The 10,753-nt window shown below is 38.3% G+C and overlaps 1 protein-coding gene across 5 annotated transcripts in view; it reads right to left on the bottom strand.

The window, feature by feature from the left end:
- Nucleotides 1-301: 301 nt before the first annotated feature.
- The window catches only part of LOC121924772 (heat shock transcription factor 2 binding protein), a 34,852-nt gene continuing 24,400 nt past the window's right edge, over nt 302-10,753 (bottom strand). For all 5 annotated transcript variants that reach the window (XM_042456177.1, XM_042456176.1, XM_042456175.1 and 2 more), the window contains exons 7-8: nt 4,750-4,853; nt 302-511 (exon numbers count right to left, since the gene is read on the bottom strand). In XM_042456177.1, coding sequence (XP_042312111.1) covers nt 303-511; nt 4,750-4,853 — 313 coding nt within the window. In that variant the 3' untranslated portion in view covers nt 302. The remainder of the gene's footprint in view (nt 512-4,749; nt 4,854-10,753) is intronic.

Here is a 10,753-nt window from a genome sequence, read left to right on the forward strand (position 1 = left end):
AATAAGACAGTTGCTGTGGTTAAAGAATGATTTTTTAAAGTATGTGATTATGTTCACCTCGTCAAATTATTAATATAGGATAGAACAAAAAAAGTCGTAAGATTTGGTTTTCAATTTCAACTGAAATTAAACTTTATATAGTCATTATCCTGAAGCATGCTCTATACAGCTATGACTTTATTTTTCTTTTTTGCATAGGAATACTCATCATACATAGCTAATTACAAAAAAACCTAGTATATAAATATATATATATATATATATATATATATATATATATTTCTACAAATTACAACATAACCTTATACTTCATACTCTAAAACTTTAAGGTCCTCCAGCAGTTCTTGAGCCAAGATTTGTAGATCTGCATTGCGGCTCTTTGATAGCATATGAATCCGTGGAAGTGGCAAGGAGTCCCGCATTTCAGGAGACGACTTAGTTAAAATCTCTGGCTCTAAAATCACAGACTGGAGAAGACGTAGTACATGAAGGCATACCTCTGCATCTGGATCTAGAAGTGAAGGAGAAATGTCTTGCTAACCTAATTTTTAGAATTTATAAAAGAGCAGAAAACTAAATGATCACTCCAGATAAAGTTTTTCTGACACGGCTTACTCACAAATGTGTTCCACACATTAACTGTAAGCAGGAGAGAGAAGGGCTGCATCCTTTGTTCTTGTATCACTGTCAATTGGCCATGAACTACAAGCATGTGGCAAAAAGGTGGAACGAGGAGTCTAGAGAAATACAGCTGTCATATTACATAGGCTACTTTGCATAACTGGGAACTCTTCATATAGAGCTTCTAGTTAAACAAAAGAACCTATGTGCTTTTAAGCAAAAAATATTTTACTTTACAGGATCCAGTTGTTAAGTACTTTTCAATGGTGTGCCAGAAAGCTTTAGGTGTGAATTCAATACATAGTTATTAGACAGTGTGCCAAGTAAACAAAACAGGGTATAATACACACACAACTGTGTTGTCCTTCTTTTTGCTTCTGGCTAAGATGGTCATCTTAGCTGTTTTAAAAAAAATCTTTAGTGTACACCATAAAGCCAACTGCATCTTCAATTCCGATCACAAAGAAAAGGATGTCTGCACTATATTATATCTGAGATCTGTATAGGATTAGGTCACTATCACCCTAAAAGGGGTGGTGGTGCTAAATGAGGTGGTGGGGTCCCAAGTAAATACTTTTCAATGTTGTCTGTCAAAACCCTGTATCAATATAGTTTTGTTTCTTCTGTTCTGTGGCTGTTTGCAGCCTTAATAAACTATATCTATAGGTCTCAGCATTAAGAGGTTTTCAGCACTGTGCTTAGTATGGCTTTCTTAGAGCCTTTAACACCACCTCAGGTGTGTTTTACTTATGCTTCACAAATGGAAACTGGAATCTAATATGTCTAGAGGAGTCTAATACATCCATGTTGGAGAAGACTACTTTAGCAGCAGGACAAGTATCTCCAAATTGCCTAAGCAAAGCAGGTAGTCAGTCTTTCCCATTTTACTCCAGGGGGAGGTGCAACATTACTGCCTATCAATAAGTCTGTTTCCTCTTACTCTGTAATATTTTCAAAACTCTGTCTTTAGTATTCTAGATTAATTGATTGATTATAAAAAGCACAAAATAATGTAGCATCCTCCCAAAAGTGCTGGTACAGAAATGTTTGGGTGATTTTGTAAAATAATAATATTCTATAATGTTAATAAAACTATCTGGATGCTTGGACTTATACCGTCTATGTTTATGGTTTGGATCTGCTTGTAGATATAATTTAAGAATTTGTTTTATTACAATTATGTATAAAAAAGAGTTATTACTGAATACTCTGACACAAGCTTGTTAAGAACATACTGAAAATCTACCTTGACTTCATTAATGTTCTCTCAAGAGCACAACATTTGTATTTGATGGCAGCCATTAACTATGACTAACAGAGATAAGGCAGAGAGATATTGTAGTCACATTTATGATTAATAGCATACTTTCAAATGAACTATTCCCTAACAATGGGGCTTATGTAATTGCGTGATATCAATTCTTAACAGTTAATCTGCAACAGGTTCCACAAATTTAACAGACATGTGCCAACAACATTATTTCATCAGAAGCAGGATTTATTATGCTGGCACATAATGGATATCAAGTTCAGACTAAGTAAATTACAAACTGTTCTAGTTTAATTTACTGTCATTAGAACATTTTATATACAGTTGGCCCTCCATATCCACAGATTCTTTATCCACGGATTCAACCATTCACGGCTTCAAAATATTCACAAAATATCTAAATTCCTAAATGCAAACCTTGATGTTGCCATTTTATTTAAGGGACACCTTTTTACTATGCCATTACCTTATGGACAGGCCACTGATAAAATGTTTGAAATGCCATGAAGGACTGATTGTAGAAAACTCACTAATTTCAGTGTGATTTTAAAAGGCTGAAATGCAAATTGTGGTTATAGGAAATAAAGTCAAAACAAGGTTTCTTAAGTATTAACATATCTAGGGGTGGCTGTGTTGACCATGTAACAAAGTACAATAACATCCAAATTTCACAAAACAGTGATACCTTCACTGAGCCAACTGAAATGATAGCCTTTAGGGCTGAAGGGTGGGGTATAAATATCATAAATAATAAATAATAGTAATAATAAATGCACAAAATACATGTTGCCAGCTTTCGAAGCATCACTGGCTTCTTCACCAGGCAAAAATGTTAAAAACCATACAAGAAGAAAAATGACAGTGTTAATCACAAGCCTGCATTTTGTCAGGATGTGACTGTTTTCTGTTCAGGTACTGGAGGGAAATTCATGCAGGAAGGTTTCTCCTCCTTCTGGCCATGTGGGCACTCCAGGAAAGAAAGAAAGAAAGAAAGTTCCATTAGCAGGACAAAAAAAAAAGATGCTCCTCTTGAGATCCAAGTTGCTTCTGTCCTTTGTAAAGCTACAGGCTCCTTTGTTAGGCAGAGAACACTGAATTAAATATTAATATTACTGGACTATGTGGAGAGAGGAGTATTTTCCTAGCAATAGTCTGGATAACTGGCAGGAGTTATGCAGATTTGCAAAAGTGATGGTGGTTGTGATTTGGCAAATAACTACCCTGAAAGTGGGCAGAAAAAGCAAATCTTTGAAGCATTACTTTTCACATTAACATGCCAAAGATCTCCCATCCAGCATTACCATGGCCATGCTGGCTAGGGGATTTGGGAGCTGTAGTTCAAGAAAGTAACTTTTCTATATTCAGGAGAATTGTTAAGGCAGGAGGAAATCTTCTTTAAAATAGTCTTAGGGTTCAGGTATCAACATATTTTTGTGTTCTTTCCTCTTCTGATTCACTGTATCCGTTTGTGAGTTTTTCAGGGAGAACAGCTATGTCAAAGAGAACTACTTAAATATATATTCAAACAGTTCCAACCTCAGTCTCATTTTACAATGAATTGGGGGCCATTGCTGATAGTTATCAATGAAATCCCTGAATAATGAAAGTAACCATGGAGAAACAGGAATTCGCTTTTGTATATGGGATAGGTTGTTCCTTCTTGTTGTTTGCTTTCTGGTGGCTTTCAACTTATCCTATCACAGGGTTTTATTGGGAAGATTTGTTCACAGGGGGTTTGCCTTTACCTTCCTCTGAGGATGAGAATGTATGGTGTGCCCAAGATCACCTAGTTGGTTTTTATGGCCATGTAGTCTCCAGAATTGTAGTTCAACTCTGAAATCACTACAGTACACTAGCTATGTGTCTTAAAAAAATACCACATATTGTACAAATCCAAGCAGGTAGAAAACTTCCCATTTATTTGCTAATGACAGGTGATCTAATTATTGAGAAATATTAAATCTATTGAGATTTGATCAAACCAACCTCCACTACTGAAAAATTTCAAACATTTCTTTAACCAAAGCTGCCGATTCTATTTGTAGGTTATATGACAATGCATAAGGGAAGGTTAGGCAGAATGCACTGTAGATGAGAGTAAGGAGTGGGAAACCCTTGAACTCAAATCTCTGAAGGAATACTTGTATGAAAGGAAAGGGGGGGGGGGGGGAAAACGCTTATCTGTTCTACTTCATTCTGTTAAGTGTAGTTTTGAAAAAGGAAACAACTACTGTAACTTGGATTCCAGAGTTGTCTCTCTGTAGTTAAGACTCAAAACTGGTAGATTTCTCTGTTCTTTGAAAATAAGCATCTTAAATCGGAAGAAACTGCCAGTGTACGGTAACTATACGTGTCCAAGATATTCAGCACTTCTGTTCTTCGCCACATTTTGATTCGATTTTATCTTCTTCCATGGATGTTTCACAAGTACAATACTTAACTTTTCACCAAACCATAAGAGATTTAACTCAGGTTTTCTTTTAAAGCTTTTGTTGTTGTAGCTACAGTAGTCAAAGTAGCAGCAGTCATCATTGTTATTAAAATCAGAGGCCAGACATGACTGCTTCCTGTATCACTGCTTCTCAAATTGCTGGAGGCCCTCCTGGACAAGCATGAGCAGGCTCTCTTCCACCCTAATCTGCCTTCTGCTTCCTACCTCATTCTCTCCCTTTTATACAACCCATCCTCCTGCATCCCCCGCCATCTATTACTTTTTTGTTTCTAAGATATAGCTTCTTTTGCAAATCATTTGAGATTCAGAGAGAAGTATTTTAATACACTTCAGGGAGGTGGTTAAAAAAAATTAATACATTTGAGCACTATACAGGTACAATTCAATGCATTTATAAAGGCCTTACCATTCAGGAGCCACCAGAGTAATGGGAAGAATCCTGAGCTTTCACTGATGTACTTCAAACCTTTCACATTAATACTCACGTTGTATAAGGACATCAGCATCAGCCTGCAATAAATGTTTAAAAAGTGACTCAAATGTGCAGATGTGACTCCTGCTGCAATAACCTGCACACCTTGCTTCCAACAAGCTTTAAGAATAATGTTTTCCAGACATGAAAAGACTAGACATATATTTCAGTATCTATATTTTATCTGTATTTGTACTGTAATCCCTCATGTTCTCTTTTCATTTTAATCTACAGATGCACATTGTTTTAATAAAGCGGTGTCAGGAAACCTAGCAGAATATATATTCTACTAAATTAGCTGAAGGTGTTCATGCAAACACAGCCTTAAATGATCACACCACACATCCAGTGAAATCCGCTTAAGAGAGTCTCCCTAGTGGACAGCACATCATCCTGATTAAGCTACTTGTCCTGACAAACAGAAAAGGGCAAAAAAAAAAAAAAAAAATTAGTCTGACAATGCTTTTTAGAAAAACACAGAAGTGAAAACCCTCAGACAATTTTATCCTGTTTCACTTCATTCATTAATTTCATGTTCTTCCATAAAAGTGTCAAAATTTTTATTTAAAGTCAACTTCTTTGAATGCCACAGGTATGTAAAAACTCATTTGCATCACATTACTCCCTGTTCCAGCTTATCTTTTCATCAACAAAGCTGCAGTTCTTTCTCAGCTACAGTAGCAGTCTGCCACCCCATAATGCCAGGTTAAACAGAACATTCCAGCAAAAGAGGTACCTCATTCCAAACTCTTCACTGAAAATAATGTTTTCCAAGATCCCAGTTTCATCCGATGAAGAGAACAAGTAATAATTCACAATTCATTTTCATAAAAAGCTCCTGCCTTTTAACTGAAAGATGGCTGAGAGTACATTTCAACAACACATGCATACTACACCCCAAAACCCATGAAGCTGAGCAGTTTTTAGGGAGGAGAGCACTTCTGCTCTCCAGTCACGGCAACTATATTTTCCTGTCTTACATACCCAAGACAACAGGCACTTAGCAGGTGGCAAATCTGTGTCTGGCTTGTACCACTTCAGTCTCACGTCTAAGGGCAAACAGGACTGCATGGACACTAGTTTTCAAAGGGAAAGGTTTTAGCCTAGACGTCTCATTGACATTTAGACTGATATGTAGAGGGAATTTGAGTAAGTGGAGTCTCACATTTGCCCAGATCACTACCAGGATCTGCTGTCTTATGGAGGGACAGTTTCTGCTTGACCCCAACCCCATTGTGAAAGACTTCCTCCATGAACTTTCCTGTTTATCCTAATTGGAAATATACCGTGGCATCTATATAGCTACCCTAATAGTATATATGTGTTTTTGTTGTTGTTGTTACCTTGTATCCTAAGCCTTTTTAAAATCTCTTTTTCATAGAATCATAGAACTGGAAGAGACCACAAGGGTCATCCACTCTAGCCCCCAAAGCACCCCCGACAGTCAGCCTCTGCTTATAAACCTCCAAAGAAGGAGACTCTACTACACTCCGAGAGAGTGTTCCAATGTTGAACAGTGGTTGTTGGTTAAATGTTCTTTGCTGTTGTTGTTGCTATTGCACAACATTGTTGCTTTGTAGAACCGGGGTGGGGGGGTGGGAGAAATAACCTTGCAGAATTAAAAAAAGAATTATTTTAAAAAAAGAAGTGGAGTGCTCTTATGATCAAGATGAAATCTTAAAATATTAATAGAGCTCAGCTAACTGGTTCTGAAAAAAATTCTAGAAGACATTAGTGAAGGGGGAAAATGTTTATCTAGAGTCATTTGCTTCCTTCCCAGTTTCTCGCAGTTCTAAGGTTCATGATTCCTTGGGTAGTGGGGGAAGGTTAAGGGGTGCAACTATGCCTATATTAGCCATCTTAGCAGGTCTCTGTTCCCCAGTGCCCTTCTCAATAGTTGATAAACTCAGGCTGAAGTGAAAAAAGACAAGCTACCAAGGTCCTATCCTTGTGTTCATAGAATGATTTGGACTTCAGTTGGAGTGGAAAGACATAGAGATGGTTGGCTTAACTCTCCTTTCTGTGCCACGTACATAGCAGCAAGTGGGCCCAAAGGGGACATTTTGGGTATTTGTTTTTGGCTCAGGTGAGGCTGGGAATTGGCAGAGATCTTTTCCCTTCCCTAGCAAAAGGTTCACCCTGGTTGGAACAATCATTAAGGACTATTCTACCCAATTCAACCATTCGCCAGTTCCATGTAACTCACTTGGAAAGAAGTCAGGAGGGGAAAGAAAGGAGTTCTTTGGCAATCTAATACATTTTCTTTCTGCCTGATCAAAAGCTCTAGCAAAAAACAACACAAAACCCTGTTGTCTTCTTAGAGAAAGGAACGAGAATGACCTCACAAGGAAGTACTTCCCTAGAAAGAAGTCATCTATCTTAATTCTGCTTCCCATAACTCCAAATGGAGCAATGTTTCCAGTAGTCTAGGCTCTGCCTCTGTATAACATGGGATGGACTTGTCTGGGTACATTCCAAAGAAGACAAGAAGTCCTTGTCATCCCATGATCCACTTTATAGTCTTCAGTTCCCTACACATGATAGCTCTCTCAGATTTAAGATTAGTTTGGAAAATCAAAACAAATAAACAAGGTGATAAACTTGCTTTCAATTGCCTTTTATCTTCCGTGCTATGACCTGGAGAAAGGGCCCTTCAGCTCATAGAGCCTTCCAAATACAGTATTTGATGAAACTCTAACTCAGTATGAAAGTGAAACAGATTTTATTCTAAAAGAGAAAACTATTATTGAATTACCAGATAAAGATAATTAAACATTGTAATAGAAAGAAAGGCTTACTCAATGTATCAACTATAACTAGAATTAAGACATCTTAAAATAAAAACAATGCAATCCATTTATATTCATGTTTAGACCTGTAAAGTTTAATATAGTTCAGAAACTGCAGTGCTCAACAAGTTTAGCACGCACACAAAGCTTAAGCTGTTTTTGAATAGCAGCAACCCCTATGTTATGGTAGAAATGCCTTCATCTTATGCAGCAAATCCTCTGCCTTTTCTTGTCTACCTTGGAGGTTGTAAGAGTTCAGAAATGTACCTGGAAAAAACAAGTCAATAATCCCACAGAAGAACAACCATTAATTTCCTAGTCATTGCTACTGATCACACAGTGGGAGTCCATTTGGTCCGATTGAAAAAGGATGTGGAATTAACCTTGGACTTGAGGGAGCTGAGCCCTTGAAGTAAAAGGGAAAACTAAGAATGATTTCGAACAAGTTTTTAATGTTAGCATCACTTCACTGGTTTTTTTATCTGTCCTTCACTTGATATTGTGAACAATTTGTTTTCAGGATCACGTTACGCAGATCATGTCATGCTACTTCCTTTAATGGGGAAAATCTGGATTTTCCTTTTCAAAGTTACTATGAATTAAAGGGATAGCCAGCATGGCATAGTGGTGTGAGTGTTGGATTATGACTCTGGAGACCAGAGTTCGATTCCCAGCTCGGCAACAAAACTCACTGGGTGATCTTGGGCAAGTCACATATTCTCAGCCTCAGGGGAAAGCAATGGTAAACCTCCTGTGATCAAATCTTTCCAGGAAAACCCCATGATAGATTCACCTTAGGGTTGCCATAAGTAAACAACAACAACATGAATTAAAGGTTCAAAGAAAACACATCATCTTTCCACCTCTGAGAATAAAATATGATTTGTGATTTTTGAACAAAATGTGATTTGCTTGATTTTTGTCCTCCAGCAAGATAACGGAATCAGTTGCGCCAAGAGCAAGTTTATCCCTGAGTACAGATAAAACTGCAGTTCAAAGCACTGAGCAAAGCAAGTTTGAATGGGAGAGGGGAACAGAGGGCAGTCCCTACCCTTGCTTTATGGGAAATAATTTCATTTTAATAAGAAACAGCCAACATTCTCTGAAAAGCCTACAACTGCAAAAGGGGAGAGAGAGGGGGAAAAACTATTCCCTTTTCATCCACACAGCTAAATTAAGTTCCATTGGTAGGAACAGAAGCAGATCATCATTCATTACTATTCCACTTCCATCTCATAGTGAAAAAGTGATGATTTACTTACACTAGAAAACTTTACTCTAAAGACAGCCCTAAGAAGGAAAATAATAAACAATAGTCAGCAGCTGGAACATTGTCCCCAGTCCTGATTTCAGAGTCAGCATTTGTCATAAAGTAAGACAGAAGGGAAAATGGTGCTCTTGACAGACAGTGCTCTTAAGTGCTCTTCTAGTGTTCCTGCCTTATCAGCCTCCCTCAATGCCTGTGAGCAAAGAATCCATGAGGACTGAGACTATATTTCTGAAGGAGCTGTAGTAAAGCCCTTTGTGGTAGACACTGATTGTTGTGTACCATACATGTGGCTGTGATACATTCTACAAGACAAAGGTGCTTGTGAATGCTTCAGTGGCAATGTCTGGGATGATATGTCTTGCCTTGGTTGACCAAGGAGATTATCACACAGGGTAAGAAGAGATCACTCCCATCCTTACTGTATCCGCGCTTATCCAGTCCTCCTGTCAGCGGCCACATCATTGTATTAATGCAAGTTTCCAGTAATACAAACTGAAGGGGCCATGCCACTTTAGGGACGGGAGAAGGACGGGATAAGCGTGACGTCATCTGAAAACCTTATCACGATTGCGCAATAAGAATGTGTCATAGACATGATACGGACGATGTTGTTTGAAAATCTCAGTGTGATTGTGCTGGAAGAAGAGGACAAGGACATCCTGTCCCTGTGATAATCTCCCAAGAGCATGCCGGCATGGTGTATGGCTGTGAGTGTGACTGCCTCCTCCAGTGTGGGAGACTGGGTTGGGGGGGGGGCGATTGTTATAGTAATAAAGTTTAGACAAAATAGAACATTCACATAAGCAGATGAAGATTTGTGGGATGATAAAGGAAACAACTGAAAAGAACCATGCTTTGAAACCTTTTTCCTCTGCTTGCTTATCTGTGAGAAGAAAGGGACAATCAAAAGGTTAGCTAAGTTTTGCTGGCAAAAAGGAGTTGCATCAGGGTTTACTTCTGAGCAGACATGCATGGAATTGAACACTGTGTTTCTGCATTTGGTGGGAAGTTAAGGCTGCCAAGAATTAAATCTGGTCCCAACTCATTTTGCCCTGTACCCTTCAGCCCCACAGGAATGAACCCAAGACCCTTCTCAAATTCCAGTTGGTTCGTGGGCTTTAACTGTTCAGCCTGGGCTATAAGATTTAGTGGAAACTCTGCTACAGCACAGAACATTGGAGATGCCACCACTGTGACTGTAACCAGTATGCAGCACACAAGCCCACATGGCTGAAACAAGGCAAGGAATGCAAAAAATCCTATATCACTTCAGTTCATAGCCAGCATGGTATAACTTCATATTTGCCCTAGACCTACGTCAGAGAATTTCTAATTGACTCATTGGGACAAGGAGAAAAAAATGTAAAAAGATCTGTTCTTACATCAGCTGTCTTCCCAATTTGCCAGTTCACAACATAGGATATAGCATAAGTAAGAACTCAGTCACAGGACTCTGCTAGTGGTATGGAAAAACCTGGACAGGAGACTGAAAATTACATAAAAAGGCGTACAATCTGGATAACACCTCTTGACCTCATAATGTAGACTTCAGAGAGGCAACTTTGACATTCCTGTCTAGACGCTTATGTGTACAGTAGGTCCTTGGTATCTGCTTGGGTTGGTTCTAGAACTCCCTGTGGATACCAAAATCTGTGGTTACTCAAGTCCCCATAATTACAATGTCATAGTAAAACTGTTATCCCTATATAAAAATGGCAAAATCAAGGCTTTTTGGAATTCTATATTTTAAAATGTTTTCAAGCCGTGGAACATGAAATCCATGGTAAAAAAAAAATAGTGGACTGAGTGTACTTCCCTTTCGACTCCAGAGACAATAACATACTCCATTTTGCTCCAAAAACTGGAAATGCCTGTGAGA

The sequence above is a fragment of the Sceloporus undulatus genome, chromosome 3, assembly GCF_019175285.1.
Source record: "Sceloporus undulatus isolate JIND9_A2432 ecotype Alabama chromosome 3, SceUnd_v1.1, whole genome shotgun sequence".
Lineage (NCBI taxonomy): Eukaryota > Metazoa > Chordata > Lepidosauria > Squamata > Phrynosomatidae > Sceloporus > Sceloporus undulatus.